The following is an 18,493-nucleotide window of genomic DNA, read 5'->3' as shown; positions in this document are numbered from 1 at the left end:
CTGACTAATCTGCATTATCTCGAGTTTAAGATGGAACCAACAACCTTAAGATGAAGTATTAGTTGATTTAAAGTAGTTGTTGGTTATAAAGCTACATGTAACCTTAAAATTAAACATACTTCATCGTTTTATTTAATTGCAATATTTTGACTTTAGCAACATCTTATACGTTCTATTTTGACTAGGATAGTCGGTTTATATTTCTGGAAAAAACATAGCTATGCAAGATTTTTCTTTACTCCGTATTATTTAACTTATAGAAAATTTTATAAAGTATTAATAATGAAGTTATGCATTGGATAAGCGTAAAATTAACGATTCGATAGAGATGATAAGTTTAGTTTTCTTTCAACTCGAATCTTAGAATATTGATAAGTACACTAAGGGTTTAAGGCTATGCTAAATATAATTTATTTTGTTCGACCTTAGTACATAAAGTATATAATTATATGAACTTGTCTAAAACAAAATTTATTTTGTTTGAAATAAATCGAGCAAAACACGACCTAATGAGTAATGACATTATAGAATTTGAAGATAAAGAAAGGAGGAGAGTGATGGATAGATGAAATAGGAATCTCATTTCATTTTCCTTTTTAAAAATCAAGTGCTCTCTCCCCTCCTTTTTCTTTATTTTTGTTGTCTTTCACCCCTTTACCAATGTTATCTATATACGATTGCAAAATTTATTAAAAAGGCTAAACAAACTTTAGTAATTGTCAATTATTTACTCATTAACACCAAAGTTTTGTTCATACCATGTAATAGTATTATGTCTTTATATTGTTTGGTATAGGATTAGAAAGCATGCACCATGATTAAGTTGCCATGTTAGCTAAGATAAAAATCAAATCATCGTTTTAGTTCAAAAAAACCCCATTTTTTACACCTCTAACAAAAACAACATTAGAGTATTACCTCTCAGTTAAACAATATAAGTTCAAGTAAGATAAATTTAGGAAAAATAAGTACAGATAAGAGTTAATAAATACAAATAAATTTAGATAAAATAAGTTTTAACAAATAAAATCATGTAAATAAAAATACCCCCTTAAATTATTTATTTTACAACTTTTGACATGTTTGATTGCAATCTTGAGTAAAGATGAACCATTGTTTCTTAGAAAAAATGATAAGCAAAGAAAAATCAGACCTTGTGCAGTCCATATCCACAATTTATCACATCAATATGGACAATTACCTATTTTTTGTAAAGCATAGCATTGAATGATAATATGATAATACATCACATCATAAAAACAATTGGAATTAGAACTTGGACCCACCTATTTTCCACTAGGACAGTTAAGAAAAACATAGTCTTATGATTTTGCCATACAATGGGAGGAAATTATAAAAGAAAATAAATGGAGAAATAGAGTGGTCCAAAAGAGGATATTTGGGGAATCTGATTGATTTTTGATTTCAAGACAAATTGATGATGAAATTTGGCACATGTAACGAAAAGAACATGTAAGCTACCACCACATCAATCATCCATCCAAAGGAAAAATATAAAAATTCCAAGCAAAAATATCAAATTGGAAGCTTTGTATGTCAACAAATATTCATCTGCCCATGAGGTGCCCATGATTCTTGGGCCTTCTTTTTACACTAATCCTGATGGGCTGTAATCAGCCCACATAGCGGGGGTTGCCACGTCGAAAGGGTTTCCTCTTCATTCCATAATCTGTGTGTGTAGACTGTAGAGAGTGTTTGTTTTGAGCTGCAAGTTGAGCATTCTAGGAAGAGATGAATTGATTTCATAGGACAGTCTGCTTCTTATGATCATTATGTATCGATAACTCGATAAGGCCTGTAGCATAGCACAGAGGCACTAGTCTTATAATGACGCAACTTGTAAGCAACAAGACAGTGTATCATAGGGATTTAAGAGCAGACAGCACCTTCAATTGGATTGGCAAAATGACAGAATCATCCAGAAAGTTCTGCGCGAGTTGGTATAACTGGAATCAGAAAGTTTCCGAATGGTGAATCAAATATCCGGAAATTGGCAGTGCAGCCCTCTTGTTGTGCTTGTGCTACAGCATAATTTCTTGCCTGCTGAATGCTGAATGGGTTTCCAGCAGCCTACATAAACAGTCATGGAACAAAGTGAATCATTGCACGTTATCAAAATAATTAAGACATGACAAACAATTTCTATGACAATAGAAAGTCCTTTTTTTTTTCATGAACTTAAAATAGCATAATGGTCCACATACCGACTAATTAGCATGTTAAAAGTTGTCAATTGCATTATTAAGTCCAAATTGTTTTCAGGAGCTTAAAATAGCATAAATGGTCCACATACCATTGAACTATCTTTAGATAATGCTTCTTTTGTTGTAGGAGATGGAGATATGACCCTGCAGTAACATTCAAGCAGAATTAGAATATGAATGAAAGTATGAAACAGCTTTTATTTTTCGTAACACAAATCACTCCAGTGCAAAGAAGCATGGATTTTCTAAGAGGAAGGTAAAATTGCTTTTCTTGAGCATTAATTCACTCTTTTTTCAAAGATTGATGATAGTTTTGCATGCATTAATCTCATTTATGTTTTCTACTTCAAGAAGGAAAAAAGCAATTAGCCTACGGCTATACAGCAAAGTGACAAACAGGAATATGACATCATTTTCAAAATCCTTTCAAATGAAAGACAAAAACTACAAAATTAGTCCAGCTTAAGGCTATCAGTGTGATAAGTGTCTAGCAGGCCCCCCTAGAGGCTCTATGTTACAATACAGATCCGCATTACAGTCGGATAGATATTAAATAATGAACCTTAGGATGTGCAGGAATCTAATCCACCTAAACTCATTCTTTTTCAGACATGGCTTTAAGCTCCATTAATTAGCGCTAGAATTAGTTCTAGTCCAGGCTATAATTGAAATATATTCAAGTGATGTACTACATGGATGATGAATAGAATTGGGAGACCTTCGAAATCTGAATTTCTTTTCAATAAGGTCTTCTAGACTGTAGGTCGGACAAAAGAATACAGTGCTTTTCTTACAAGGAAGACAGCATTCCATGTAAATAGGTTTGGTTAGGAAGGTCTTCATACACAGAGCGTCACATAGTTCACATGGGAAATTCATTAAGGGGAGGTGCTACCGTGCTGGTATTTCAGCTATGATTTTATCATAGTTTTCATTGTAAATTTCTCCTCATTCCAAAGAAATCAGGATCTCAAGTCCCTATGGCATACTGAGTGGGATTTTCTTTTTTGATTTTGTGTATTGGAGACAATCTACAGCAAGACTTGGAGTTCATTAATCTCAGGTCACAATTTTTTATGTTCTGCCTGATTTTTGATGACAATATATTGGATCCTTGTCTGTTGTCATGTACTGTTTCAAGTATTAGGCAGTTCTGGCAACAATTATAATGCAATAACAGGCCAACACAATTTCTTTTCAACTATGGGGCAAACGGGGCAGAAGAGGGGTGCAAATCAAAGACCAGTATCTCTGCCTCAAGTTTTATCAAGTAAGCAGAATTTCCAAACAGAAGGCAAAAGACGAGGGCAATCTCATGAAAACAATTCCCTTCTTCCAAATGAAAATAAAAGTGAAAAAAGGAAGAGAGATTGAAAGCCAAAAGAAAAGAAGCAAGATACATTCTCACCATGGGGTCAATACTTATTATCTCAATATAAAAAAATTCTGAAGCATTTCCCTAATAAAGTCCTGTAAATCCATTCTTACAAGTACAATTTGCTACTCTGTTCTGGCTGGTAATACACAGATGGCATCAACGATAATGGATCATAAAGTTTACGAATCACACAAATGTCTGATAACTAAGTTAACTGCAAAGCACTTCATGATAATGTGATGATTCTAAGATTAGCCAGACCAACAAACCCCTCCTGTCCTCCCAGAGAATGAGCAAGAAAAACATTTAACTTAACCAAAAAGAAGCTTGCAGAGGAGACTATATGTAGACATATAATCGATAAATCATAATTTACAGGGAGCTTCTAGATCAAGAATGACATTGCTACGCTTTTACTTCAGTTGAACTTGCAGCTCAGCCCCACATCAAGCTTTCCTTGGAAAGTCTTTGCAGTTACTGAAATCAAAGTTGAAATTAATTTGTGATAAGGACAGAAATTTAATATTAGTCCAGTAGTGCAATTGAGCTAAAGAATAAGAGGACAAAATGTCTTCGATCAGAAAGAACTCCTATATAGAAACCCAATTCCTTTGATTCTAAATGGACTGATTCTAAAAAGTCCCAGCTTCCCTAAACCCATAAGTAGGCTAGATAAATTTCCCTATCCCACAGCAAGTTAAGGTGGGTCTCAAAAAATAAATGAACTCCATTCTACCCATATATAACTAGATACCGTATAATTGTCATGAAAGTATTGCAATACTAAACTCTTTTCCTTAGCCGATCCAGTACCACCAAAGCACAATAACAAATTAGCAACTAATTCAAAAAACGAAAGGAAAACCCAGAAAATCCATACAAAGCAAAGAAATTTCCTCCAAAGATTATCTGTCACCAGACAATGAAGAAAAACATTCAAGCATGGCCAAAACTAACTTGGAAAACCAAACAATTATCTAATAACATAGCCAACCAGCCCTGGTCTTAACTTTTGGAACACATCATTATCATCATTACTATCAAACTATAAAATTTACTCATCCACGATCCTTGTCCTTAAGCCAAAGTAACAACGCACCAAACCTATCGAACAATGATTTCTCCTACAATAATTATCGATTAAGATTTTTAAACATGTTCATTAGTATAATAGCAACATCACCAAAGCTAATCTCCAATCCAATTATCCAAGTCTTAACTTAGGAAATTAATTAACTTCTAGTCACTGGCACACGAAAACCAGATGCACGACTCATAAACCATCAACTCGAAAGACCGAAAAAATTTAACTTACACCATATCACATCCTAATCCAAAGTTGTACCTAAATCGAAGAATTCATCCACTTTGCTTTCCTCCCTATTCCCCTAACTTTTTCCAATGAAAAAACCTATTCACTTCAAACTTCATAACATGCATACCAGATCAATTCATGTCATAGTTATTAAGAAGAGTGAAACAATCCTATCTTCAAACACATTCCAAACTATCTCAACAAAACCAACAAAATATTGCTTGTAGTTCATTTCATTGGCAAAGTTCAGGTTCTTCAATTAATTTCAACACCCACAACAACTTTCTTTCAACCCCATAAATCAATTTACATAAGCTACACATTTAACCCCAAAAAACAAAAAAATCATCCATAGTATTCCTCGCAATTTATGGTGCAAGAAACAATCTTTGTCACTATGATACAACTAGAATTTATCGCAGAAATCACGAAATCGACATCAAATGAATTGAAAGCAGAAAGAGATAGAGAAGGGTTACCTTCGAGGTGGCGGGTTGATCTTCCTTTTCTTCAATTCGGACTCCATTGCCTTTCCCTCAAGCAGTCAGGAGACAGGACAAATGAAAGACTTCCTCCTCTCTATAATCTACTTTGGGTTAAAATGTGGGTCTAATAGTTATCAGTAGAGCTGTTAAAAACTAACCCAACATAATAGGGACAAATCATCTTTTTTGAAATTGCTACCCACCTATTGTAGGTGGGTTGTTAAAAACTAACCCGATATAACTATAATCCGACAAAAATTATTCAGATTAGAAAATAAATTATGCATTCATCATTTCAATGCTCATAAATAGACACTTAGATAGACTGATAGAGATTGTATGTAAATAATGTTATAGACTGTAGAACCGATTTGACAGCTCTATACTTGTTAATTTTTTTTAGTGTTGTTGCCCGCTGTAGGTGAAAGCAATTAAAAATCTACTCGATTTTATAAAAAGGAAAAAAAAAAAAAAACTCATTTTTGATATTAAAAAGATCTTGTAATTAAAAGGTGTGAACACTTTGAAGTTGTTGTTTACTTCAGTATGAAAAAGAAAGAGGTATAATTTAATAATCGTCACTTTAAGCTAATTTCAATTTTTTAAAAAACATTGTGTATTTTAACATTGAGTAACCAAATTAACTCTTAAGCATGGCCAATGGATGCCCAATTTGATCATCGGTTTTATTTATTCTTTCTCTTTATACTTTATTCATGATCTAAATCAAACTCAATCCAAACGACCTGATTGTCACCTCTATAAACAGATCGTGTTTTTTTCTCTTAATATATTATTTCCATTATATTGCCTCGTATTTCCTCACACCAAGTAACACCATACCTTTTGACTAACTACAAAAAGCCACGTAATTATAATTCGGGTGATCGAGTATGAGTCAGTTTTGACCCGAGTATTTTGTTTTTTTAGGATGGTAGGAGTATAATTGTGCCCAACTTTGAACATAAGTACATAACCTCGGACAGTACTCCTTACTTCCTCTTCTGCGCCTTCAATATTTTCCTCAGCACACCACACACTCAAAACCCTTTTCAATCCGCTTGAAATTAGCGCGCTTTGTACAATTAGAACTTGCACATAGATTATACCTACTCATTTTCAATCAACAATCTTCTTCATTCAAAGGAAACAACAATAAATGTCCAACTCAAGAATGAAAGAAGAAAAAGTAGCCATTTTTGTTTGATTTTTTCCCTTTCTATTCGTCATTCTAGAATCAGAAAGGTAATTTTTTTTAATTAAATTTAAACTATGCATTAGCTATTTCTTGGTGCATCAATTTGCAAACCAAAAAATTATATATTTTTATGGTGTTGTGTTGAATTTGGTTAATTTTCAGTGGTTTTGATGAATTTATTTTCTGATAAACTTTGTTTTGTTGTACCCAATTGTTAATAACTGAAGTTAATGCATATTTTCATGATAAAAATTTGCCCTTTTCCTTTGTAATTGATAATTACATTGTAAATTATTGCTTAAATTGCATTCTAATATCCTTTTTCAGGAATTACTTGTAATTTAAAGGGGTTAAGCTCGTTAATCACTGACCCTGATGTTGAGATTGGCAGCGCGATATGTGGTAAGTCTATAACAATCCTAAGTAATTTATAAGTTTCAATTTTTTTTGGAAAGGAATTGTATTGATAAATGTGAAATTGTGTTATTTTTTTAGTTGAATCACAGCTCACAGCTTGGGAGGGTTAGATGTCAAGCCCCAAAAATGTGGTTCAGTACAATGCCCCAAGCTGAGGTATATTGCTATCTTTATTATTCTTCTTTTTTGTGTGATTTAGCATTGTTTTAGCATACAATCGCGACAATTTAGTGTGAATTCTGTTGGGGTATTTTGGGAGGTCTAAAGTTCATAATCTTATTGCTTAGCTAGTGCAAACTAGTGTCGGAACGATTTTTAGAAAATTCTCAAGAAAAAAAATTCTGTTATTGAAATGTTAATGCTATTACTGTGTTCTATTGTTTGTGTTCTTTTCACGGTAAACTATGTCGTATTAGTCTTCCTTAACATAGTTGGCCTTCAAGGATCATAGCTTTAGTTCTACTTCCACACACACAAAAAAATTTCCCTTAATAAGGAATTTACTTGCATCCTTGACATTTCTGTGTCTTATATTCCTATAGTCCTATACATGTAAGATCATCCGCCTTTATTCAACGTCACTTGTTAATTGTTAGATATGTTTAAAAGAGTGATGATGTCATTTTTTATGAACTACCCTACCCCTATGTATCTGTATATATTGCTTAAAAATAACTATGTTATGTCAATTTATATATCACGCTTGGGGTACTTCTTTTGTATTAATTCTTACCAGTCTGAGATCAAGCAAATCTTTTATAGTTTCGTAACCTAACTTTATGTTGGAGTCTCATGCACTAAGTATTATATTTCCTTTTATGTTTGAATGGAGTCTTTCCTTTTACTATCCATTTTGAATTAATTCCTGTTATAATAACAATATATATCTATGTTCTCTGAGTAGTTATTTCTTTTTGCTGTTAGGGCCAGAGACAGGTGACATCAAACGACATCGGAAAGGAAAACGACTATGATCATAATTTATTTTTAGGACAGAAGATTACCAGGAAAGAGAAGATGAAGTTTCTGACTAAGACAGTAAGTTTTATTTTATGTTGGTTACTTATTCTAATTGACAATATATATGAACTTCTAGAAAATGAGCTGTATTTGTTAAGGATATAATTTTTCCATGTGAATGATATAGATGCATATAATTCATTCCCTCATACATCCCCCTGAATATCAATCAAACATGCTCTGCAATGAGCTATTAGAGCTGAAGTGAATGTTTTGGAATAAGTTAGTGAGATGTAAAATACTGAATATGTTACCATTAACATCTCAATAGTCGATACTGTTATTAATACATCACCCGTCTTTGTTGTTTCCGCAATACAAGGGAAGTTGAATATTTTCCTTGCCACAGAGATGAATTGAACTCAAGATTTGATGCCTATGTATTAGAATAATTCCTTATTTCTTCTTGTTTGATTCTCAAATGAGATTCTTGCTCATACCTTCCTTGATACATAGCCTGACATTCATCATCACTTTTAGTGACTGTAGTTATTTGGAATTCCCTACTGGTCAAATCTTGTACCTTAGACACTACATGTCGACTGATTCAACGGGATTGTTAAAAGTCAACGATCTACCCCATTTTCTCAACTAAAGAAATTTAGTAAACTTGATAATTTTATCTCCATGTCTCTCAGCCTGTCTTCCGATGAATTGTTTGGATGTGATGTAATTATCTACTGGCATGTGATTCGGTTCCGATATGGCGATATCTAAAGGTTAGCTGTAAATCAGATTGGAGCATGTCCTTAGTCTTTTGGTTGGTTGGGATCAGATCATCCCATGTAGGCTGTTTGGCATGCTTGTGTAGGGATTTGAGGGAAGCCACTATAGTTTGTTGTGGGATAAAGTGTCAGAATTTGATGTGTTTGATGAAGCTAGAAGATTTATTCTGAAACTGTTTGATTCATATAGTAAAGTGATCTTCCAGAGTATCCTTTTCCTTGTCCTCTTATTATTTTCCTGGGTATATAGCAAGTTAATTATTGAAGCTCTTGGTAAGACGTAAAATTCCCAATTGAACTTGTACAAATCTATTGAGTTGTGCACGCTTTCCTGCGTATACTGTATTGTTTAGAAGGGGCTTTGTTTCTCATTTGTGACATGTTATTGCATCATAAAAGTAGGTTTATTTGATACTTGATAATTAAGATATTCATATAAATCTGACAATTAGTTTGTCTAAGACGGTGCTCAGTGCTATTGGCCGTTTTGTGTTGGAAATTGATTGATAGATTTCTACTCAAATATAGAATCCAATAAGCATATCTTTGGTTGGCAGAGAAATGGGATCTCCAATTGTTGGACAAAAAATATGTAAATGAGAAAACATAAGTAACAGTAGAAGCTGGAGTCTCCCTATTCTATTAGCGTCAGAAAGAAAACTTCAAATGGGAGTTATACCTTCTTTATTGATGAATGTTTCAGGATCAACATCGTCACAATTAGTTTTCTCCTGATGACTTGATCGAAGGATTGAAATTAAACATTGAGTGTAAAGTGATAACCCCCTTGTGCTCGACGGGCTCACATTAGTCAACAGAGTTTTTGAAAATCTGGAACTGTTGCTGCATGAGAATGCAATGTTGTTGCTATAATCCGTCAATAGAGTTGGTTCTGTGGTCATATTGCTTTCTATTAAAGTGCATTGAGGTTTCGGTAATGCTAATAATTCTATTAGATTTGATCACATTGTAGGCAAAATGAACTAGGACTAGGCTGAGGTTGATTTACATTTTCTTTTGATTTTTTGAGATCTGGTTGAATTTTAGGAGACTGAATTTTGCGGGAACTCAGATCAGATCCTTAGAAGTTGAAGCAAATATTCTCCTTACACTGATAAGCTTTATATATTCCTCTTTCCTATTAGTAACTCATTTTGTAGATGCTCTTTCACAGTATTCGAAAAGCGGTTTAATTAATGGAAAAAGGAGTTGAATCCTATTTATTCTGATGGAGGCTTAGGCCTTTCTCCCTCTTTTGGACAGTTAGGGGTCAATGACTCAATGTATATTTGGTTATTGGAAGTTTGTAACTGTCCACTTTGCTTTTATACAACCAATTTACCCATTTAAAACTTTCACCTCCCTTCATTAACTAAAGGCCACCACTGGACTTTATATGACCAACTAGTAGTCGTATGATTCCAAACAACATTACATGACCTGGGATACATTCTTGTGATTTTTCGACACTTGATCCCGAAACATTTGAAATTGGTCCGATTTCGTGTATTATATAGCCTTTGTTTTGGACAAATTTGGACAAATTTGGACTTTTCCGGACCTAGAAAGAAAAGTGGTCGAAGTTCTTCCCATGACCTTTGGAAGGGCATTTGGGTGGTTAGAAACTTAGAACCATCCACTTTGCCTTCAAACCGTCAATTTAGCCATTTTCGTACTTGCCTCCCTTAATTAACCCAAAGCCACCACGGGCCTTTATAGGACCGACTAGTGGTCATATATGGTTCCAACCAACATTATATGACCTCGGGATGCATCCCTTATAATCTCGAGATTTTTCAACATTGGGTCTCGAAACCTCAAATTTTGGTCAAAAAGTGTGGATTATAGTCTTCAATTTTGGTCAAATTTTTACATTTTTGGACCCGGAAAGAAAAGTGGTCGAGGTGTTTCCTTATGGACCCACAACACCCTAGGAGGCCATTTGAGTGGTTGGAACCATCCACTTTGCCTTTAAACAATTAATATGGATGATTTTGTGTCCGCCTCCTTTCATTGGCTACCTTGGGCTTTTATCCGACTGACTAATGGTCATGTATGGCTCAAAACAACTTTATATGTTAAAATAGGTTGTAGCTTTGGTTTTTTTTTTCGATTTCTACGTTTCTTAGTTATTCTTCTCATTGTGATTGTGAGCTGTGAGCCTGGGTTAGCTGGACTATAGCTGTGTCCTTTAACCACTATTGAAAATAAACCTATAAGTGATCTGGCTATTTTTTGTTGACAGGTGAGCTCATAACTCCCTTTGAATTTCTACCTTTTTATTATGGAATGGCTTCATTCGATTTTGATGGTCCTTTTATTCTTTACTAATTTGTTTATTATTTTCTCTCATCTTCCAGAAATACCCAACATACTTTGGTCTTGAAATCTGAATGCAAATGCGTTACAACAATGACAGTATTATGCTTAGCAAGTGCAGAAAATGATGTCCACTATAAATATGGTTCCTGAATCTTGATAAGAAAATTAGCTCTTAACTTCAAATAAGTATGGGTCTACTTATCTGCTTGCTTAACAGTGTAACAAGCTGGATTGCTTGCGTGGTGCTTTAACTTGAGATTAGTGGAGCATATTGAAAAAAGATTTTAGTCTGAGCTAATTTCTCAAATTTGTTTGTTTGGTCTTTTATACCAAGGAGATAATGCTGCTTAAACTCTCCATTTCACATTCAGTACTTTTGTTTGATAGTTGATACCTGGACATTATACTATTTATATTGGAGTTTGGGGCCAAAAATGTAAGTTTTATAAGAAGTCTGAGATTGAAACTTGGACCATACACATGTGGCGACACTAGTAGTTGAGTACTTGAGTTTAAGTGATGTTAAGGGAGTTCCTATGGGCTGGATGTTTTCTCCATTATTAGTTATCATTATCATTTGTCTTCTAGTGTAAAAATAACCTTCTAAAATCCTTCTCTTCAAGCCATCTCTGTAAAGGTATACAACACTTTTAGACTGAGTTCCTAAGGTCTAACCTTTCGCTCCCTTACATTGTCAATGGCGCAGCCAAAATTGGCTAGGTACACGATAAAGCAACATGTCACGTGTGTGACAAAGGGCTTCCATTGAGAATTATGTTTGGCCATGAAACCAACTTAATTTACCCTTATATGATGTAAAAAACTATTGTTTAGATAGGGTTTTACCTTAGGAAGACAAGGACAGGGATCGACAGTCAAATGTCTTCCTGATAAAAATAGTTTACTCTGCAATTATTGGCTTTGTGCCTTTGTTGAAACAAGTCTTAGCAATCAGTTTTCTAATTCTATCTCTTCTCCTGACTCATTATATCTGTGCTCTACTGGTAGTTGCTAGTGTAAGGTTCAAGTTGAGCCACATGTCTAGATGTCTAGTGAACAGCCTATGAAGAACTCTATATGATAATATTTATATCATCTCATCAACTGCAAGGTTCTAATATCTTTTACTAAGGCTCTTGTATTGGGATTGTATCACATATATGCAAAGCTTTAGGCTTATAACATTATAGTATACCCTTCTGACCTTTATATGATTTTCTCCCCTTGGCTGTAATTTTACTAATGTTATGTTTTGATTTTTTTTTTTTTTTTTTTAACTACTTGTGAGATTTTAAATGCTTAAGGGTAGGTAGGGTTGATATTTGACCAATCATCTGTATTATCTCTACATCAGCTGAATATTGTTGTGCTTGCAGCTTTTTGATCTGGAAGACAGTAAAGATGCAATCTATGGCACACTTGATGCTTGGGTAGCATGGGAGCAGAACTTTCCGATTGCTTCACTTAAAAATGTGTTATTGGTTCTACAAAAGGAGCAACAATGGCATAGAGTTGTACAGGTATTGCTATTACTTGTATTTTTGTAGGTGTGCTTGTTCTAGATGAGTATGAGGAGAAAATGGAAGGATATAGTAGTATATAAAACCAGAAATTAAAAGCTGGTGTCCTGTCAGAATATTGAAGATTATCTGTTTAAATTAAAGTAATGAAGTCGGAAAATAAAAGCTGGTGTCGTGTCAGCCATATGGAAAGAATTTGGTGGGTTTCATACTAGGTTTAGAAATACAATATACTATATACAAAGTATATGTATATTGTACCTTAAATATATCCTTTATCTCTGCTTCATTGCGTCATACTAAGTATCTACTAATCACTATCTAGCTTGATGCAGTGTTAGAAATTGAAAGATGAGCTAAGTTTCTGATAATTTCACTGCAAATACCTGTTTGCTGTTTATATGGTTAGCTAGCTAGTATGTCTTGTGAGGCTGAGAAAATTTTAAGGCTAGTGTTTGTTGGCATTTAGCAGTTTATCTTGGCCTTGTTTCTATATTTACAGTCTGTTGCTTCAGAAGCTCACGAGGCTTGTTTGTGCTACTCTTAAGGTTTTAAAATGGATGTTAAGCAAAGGGCAAGGCAACACAGTGGGAACATACCAGCAGCTGATACGGGCTTTGGATATGGACAACAGGGCTGAGGAAGCTCATAATATCTGGATGAAGAAGATTGGTAATAATCTTCATTCTGTGCCTTGGCCAGCATGCCATCTCATGATTTCAATTTATCATCGAAATAATATGTTGGAGCGTCTTGTCAAGGTACTTTTTTCTCTCTTGCTTCCCCTCTGTTTAATAATATGCAATGAACGTTTTTCATTTATCACTGCACAGTTGATGTTCTAAAATTTGAAAATTTGCAAAAGTATTAAGATCCCTGGAAGCTTTCCGTCTACATTCAAATACTGATCAGCTGATAATTTTGCTGTATCATGATATTTAATTCCTGCCTTCCTGGTGCTCTCTATTACTTGCTTTGTAAAGTGACGATTGTCTTACTTGGGTGGATTGTGTCTGACCTTGAAGGAAGTTACCGCCTTACCAGTTATAGTGTAGTTGAGTGTTTCTTGTCAGTTTCCACCAGATATAGTGTGGTATGGTCAACTCATTTTATAGTCCGAATACTGTATGATACAAACTCAATGTAAGTCAAGTAATTGCCTACCTGGAAATTCTAATCTAAAGATTTTTGAACCATGATATGCACACATTGCTCCGTACTGCAGTTTTATGGCCACACCTCAAGTCTGTTTAGTTAACTGAAATTGACTGAGTCTGACCATAAGGATTAGTGTAGAGAAATTTCCTGAAGTTTGAAAGAGATTGAAGGAAGTTACCGCCTTACCAGTTATAGTGTTGTTGAGTGTTTCTTGTCAGTTTCCACCAGTTATAGTGTGGTATGGTCAGCTCATGTTATAGTCCGAATATTGTATGATACAAACTCAATGTAAATCAAGTAATCGCCTACCTGGAAATTACATTCTAATCTAAAGATTTTTGAACAATGATATGCACACATTGCTCCGTACTGCAGTTTTACGGCCACACCTTAAGTCTGTTTAGTTAACTAAAAATTGACTGAGTCTGACCATAAGGATTAGTGTGAGAAATTTCCTGAAGTTTGAAAGAGATTGATACAGGAATGCCAATGCCTAGGTTGCTTGATCTCCTGGGGCAAGATCCATTTTCATCAAACTTTTAAAAATTCCATTAATATCCACAATATCCACAGAGAACCCAAATAGTAAAGTAGCCACAAACTTGTATAAGCTCTGCTGAACCACCAGACTCCTGCAGGCAATTACTCGGATTTACCATTATATGTAAAAAAAATTAAAGTTGCTGTTATAGACCATGGTAGTGGTAATGGTTGTGGTGTTGCGAAAACAGCATCTCAGAAAGGTTTATGTGAAAAATTGAAAATTAAATCCACTTCACCATTGTAATTTAAGTGTGTTGAATGTATTTCTGGAGAAAATTATACGAAGTACTTTTCTTAAACCTTAATTTATCATTTTGTTTAATAGAGGTTCTCAACATTTGTAGCGATGCACAAATAATTTGTTACATGTGAGTTCTAGTATTATAATTGCACATGTATGCTGCTCTCATCCCCATACTTATTCTGAGCAAGATCCTCATTAGGGTTGTTGCTCTCATTGTTTTATCATGATGAGCTAATGAATAATCCTCTGCTTTGAAGCTCTTTAAAAGGTTAGAGGCTTTTGACCGTAAACCTCCAGAGAAGTCAATAGTACAGAAGGTAGCAGACGCGTATGAGTTGCTGGGCTTGGTGGACGACAAAGAGAAGTTAATGGAAAAGTATGCTTATCTTCTGAACAAGACTCGTGAAGAGTCCAAGTTAAAATCAAATAGAGTGAAGTCCGGAAAGAAGAAAACTTTGACAGGTGAGCACTCTTGCCCTTTATGTCTCTATAGTTAACACAAGGTGGTTATCCTAATGTGTTAGGGGGGAAATAGGGAAGGGAACTGGACTGATCAATGATTAATGAGCAAATACGCTCTATGAGAATTCGAAAATATATGTCAGGAAGAATCAAATAGTTTTATGTTTCTGTATCTGAATAATCTGAAATGCTAGCTTAAGCAATGATACATATATGTCAGTGAGAATTTAGAATCAATTAGTTTTATGTCGTAACTGAATGTCTATACAAAACGGTGCTAGAGATTAGTATATGTAGAAAAGAAGGAAAATAAAACAGAAATAGCGGAAGCAAATCTATCGAGCAGCAAAAGTAATAAGAGCTTAAAAATTAGCTATGAGAAGGAATTGAATCCATCGATCATATGCTCTCTAAAATGCTCTGTTATTTTTGCAGGACGTAAGAGTAGTCTTGCCAAAGGTGCAAAAGCATGAAACAAGTACCCGGTGCCTTATCCCTTGTTATTAAGCTCTTTCTATTATTGAACGTAGAAGGAACTGATGAGCTTTGTGCTGATATATAATTATTGTTTCAGATTTGTATATTGAAAGTCAGCCAAGTTTGCTGTCTGCAACTATTTTCCGGTGACACTCATATTCAGATAAATATGCTGCACAAGTTACATTGTTACGAAAACAGTGTGGAAGAACCTCCACAGGCTACTGGTGCAATGAGGAAAGCTCTGAAAGCCATGATCTTTGTAATTATTGAGCAAAATTACATCCTTTGTTCCAAAATAATAGTTTGTCCAAACTAATAAGAAGTAAATCACTTGCTAAACTTAGGAAGGTATCTAAAATTGCCAAGGATACGTGTTCGAAATTTTGTTTTTTGTTTTGTTTGTTTTTTTTTTTTTTTTCAATGGGACGATAATGTTTCATTAGGCATTTTTTACATAATCTTTTTTGTACAATTCTCCCTCCCTTTCCTTTCAACAACCACCACAACACCCATAGTAGTCCACAATCGTCTCCCATATTGCACCCACATGTGATATGTGAACACGTCGTCATACCCCCTGGGTTGTTGCCACCACATGATCAAGACATTGCGGAGCTGCTACCTACAGTACATCTTCAAAAGTGCACCCGCACCAACCCTACATCCATCATCCAATTTTCATTTGTGGGCGGAAGCAAGGCGTGAGGTTGTACTGTTGTAGGGTCAGGTTTGAGGTGGTTAGCATTGGTTGAAACACTGGTTTATGGTGGTCTAGTGGCAATTATTTGGTCCAAAAGTGCCAACAGTGAGGGTGGTAGCTAAGCAACCAGGGATTTAGAACAAGGTGGTAGGTAAAAATGATTAAAAGTTATAAGATGAGTTTTTGATAGAAAAATTACGCAACCTCCTGTCTTTCTTTATCGATTATTCTCTTATGTTTAGAGTTGAATTCGTGATCTCAAAGTTAAACATTAGACACTTAACTCCATTTAATTCATTAAACTATATCATATTACACGTTTATCATTGCAAATGAAATAAATACGGAGTACATGACAAATTGACAATGTACTTGTACTAAACAAAAATCAATACTCGTAAAATAAGGATTGAGTCATGAAATTTATACATTACTACTGTCATACAAGTAACAATTTGAGAGATCGCCCGGGCCAAAAATCTAGTTCAATTATTATAAAATTCGAGTTTTTAGTCCTTATACATGCGACCAGAGTGACAAAGTTTAGCGGAAAACAAACTATATACTTTAGCAATAAAAACATTCTTAAAGCACACGCTTAATTAATAAAAATGGTAAATTAAGTATCACTTTTAAGGATCAAGTGTAATGATTCTCCCACACCCCACCACTAAACATTTTAACAATTTATTAATTAAGTAATTATTATTAATTTATTGTTAATAATCTATTCTCATGTCCGGGTGACAGAAGTCAAATGATGATGAAATCCGAAAAAGGGAAGCCAAACAAAATATTATTATTGATGTTACACTTTGTGGTTGCACATTTTTATATTTACTTTGTAATTTTATGCCATCTTTTTATATTTGTTTTGGAAACTAATTTTAGTAAATCTAAGTCAGCACTGAGCAAGCATTTTGCCATTTTAGACTCTACCAACCAGCAAACTTTGATAAAGATTATGAGGAAAAGAAAAAGAATCCTTGTTCTATTAATTGTTTGTACCAATAATATATTATACTCAGTACTACAAAATGAAATATTATGGAAAATCATTGACTATTTGACTTTGTTCTCTACAACTAACTTGCTTTTAAAAAGACTAGGATTGAAGACTTTAAAAAAAGTCTCGCATATATTATTATCCTCTATACCTTTTTATACGCACTTACAGTTGTACAGATGCACTAGATTTATGCTCTTTTATTTGTCTATTTTATGATATGAAGTACTCCATAGTAAAATTCTACGGTAAACTTTCTTAGAATAGAGATGTTAAGTACAATTTCATCCTAAAACCAATTGGTAATATGTCGAGTCATCCACTAGTGTTAATCACAATTGACAAGCATTATATGTTAATGAGCTTACTATTAAAATAAAAGTAGTCCATATTAATTAACTTTCACATCTAAATATATAAACTTCTCTTGGGTGAATGCAAAGGTCAATTTTACAGACTTGATAGTGCTTTTTATAGACACAAACTGTCTTATAAATAGATAATTGCTGTCTCTGATCTAATTTTTCATATATCACAAGGTTCAATTATACCTATGAAATTAGACTGTACCTCCCTATACTGCAACATTCCTTTTACATAATGTTTTCTAATTATATTAAGTTAATAACAATATATATTATGCAAATGTTTGTACAAAATATTCAAGTAAAAACTTGCTTTTCCAGAATGTTGGTGCATCCGTACGATGGTAAAAGATTAATTTCATTTAAATAAAACAATATGGTGTCCCTTAATCAATACTTAAAGCTCTTAATTAAGAGACATAATATGATGGAATGGTGTCGAAACCATTACAACGCCGCATTTATTAAAAAAAAAATAAACATAATTAGTACGTACTAATATGCTAGTCCTATGTTCTTAGTATAGATTAAATAAAGGTTAACGTGTGTCGATTAAACAGAAAATCAAGGAATAAAGCTATGGTCGTATTATTAGTTTAATTACTTTAGTTAATTCATACATCATGTATTGCGTAATGAGCAACTAATTAAACAAGTTGAAATTTAATTAGGCATTTTAAGTACATTCGTAATCTATCAAGGATTTGGCATAAAAAGTTTTCAAAATGCGAATAAAATTTAAGGAATCAAAGTTGCAGCTCGAGGTAAATTAACTTTAATTTCAAGTTGACACAACAAGAATATGTTTTGTTGTGGTGGTGGAGGCAATATTGATTGGTATGTGCATCATTAACAATATCTAATTTCACCTTTTGATAATTCTCTAATTTTCATAATAATATCACCGATTAAAACGATTAAACAACTTTT

At 33.8% G+C, this 18,493-nt stretch overlaps 1 protein-coding gene and 1 long non-coding RNA gene across 5 annotated transcripts; one reads left to right on the top strand and one right to left on the bottom strand.

Annotated features, from left to right (window-relative positions):
- Positions 1-1,138: 1,138 nt before the first annotated feature.
- On the bottom strand, positions 1,139-6,219 carry LOC145611947 (uncharacterized). Its single transcript, XR_014106496.1, has 4 exons — positions 5,398-6,219; positions 2,315-2,369; positions 1,908-2,091; positions 1,139-1,816 (listed from the first exon to the last, which is right to left on the bottom strand). It is a non-coding gene; the product is annotated as an uncharacterized LOC145611947 (long non-coding RNA).
- Positions 6,220-6,388: 169 nt separating this feature from the next.
- On the top strand, positions 6,389-15,922 carry LOC145612244 (pentatricopeptide repeat-containing protein At4g18975, chloroplastic-like). Of its 4 annotated transcripts, none has more exons than XM_081667622.1 (9): positions 6,389-6,648; positions 6,929-7,003; positions 7,097-7,174; positions 7,943-8,056; positions 12,462-12,605; positions 13,154-13,366; positions 14,808-15,012; positions 15,448-15,490; positions 15,587-15,922. In XM_081667622.1, the coding sequence occupies exons 2-8, from the start codon at positions 6,977-6,979 to the stop codon at positions 15,483-15,485; spliced, it is 819 nt and encodes a 272-aa protein (XP_081523748.1). In that variant the 5' UTR covers positions 6,389-6,648; positions 6,929-6,976; the 3' UTR covers positions 15,486-15,490; positions 15,587-15,922. The 4 variants fall into 4 exon arrangements, with proteins under 4 accessions (XP_081523748.1, XP_081523747.1, XP_081523749.1 ...); XM_081667621.1 differs by having other exon boundaries at positions 15,448-15,497; XM_081667623.1 differs by having other exon boundaries at positions 6,949-7,003; positions 15,448-15,922.
- Positions 15,923-18,493: the final 2,571 nt, after the last annotated feature.

Source organism: Chenopodium album, chromosome 24, assembly GCF_948465745.1.
Source record: "Chenopodium album chromosome 24, dcCheAlbu1.1, whole genome shotgun sequence".
Taxonomy (NCBI): Eukaryota; Viridiplantae; Streptophyta; class Magnoliopsida; order Caryophyllales; family Amaranthaceae; genus Chenopodium; species Chenopodium album.
The sequence above is the reverse complement of the archived record's forward strand: the minus strand, read 5'-3'. Positions and strand labels throughout refer to the sequence as shown.

Coding starts and splice junctions, on each gene's coding strand:
- LOC145612244 (XM_081667623.1), top strand. CDS start 6,977: ATGTTGAGATTGGCAGCGCGATATGTG. Junction 7,175..7,942: donor GTACAATGCCCCAAGCTGAG/GTATATTGCTAT, acceptor TTTTGCTGTTAG/GGCCAGAGACAGGTGACATC. Junction 13,367..14,807: donor TGTTGGAGCGTCTTGTCAAG/GTACTTTTTTCT, acceptor TCTGCTTTGAAG/CTCTTTAAAAGGTTAGAGGC.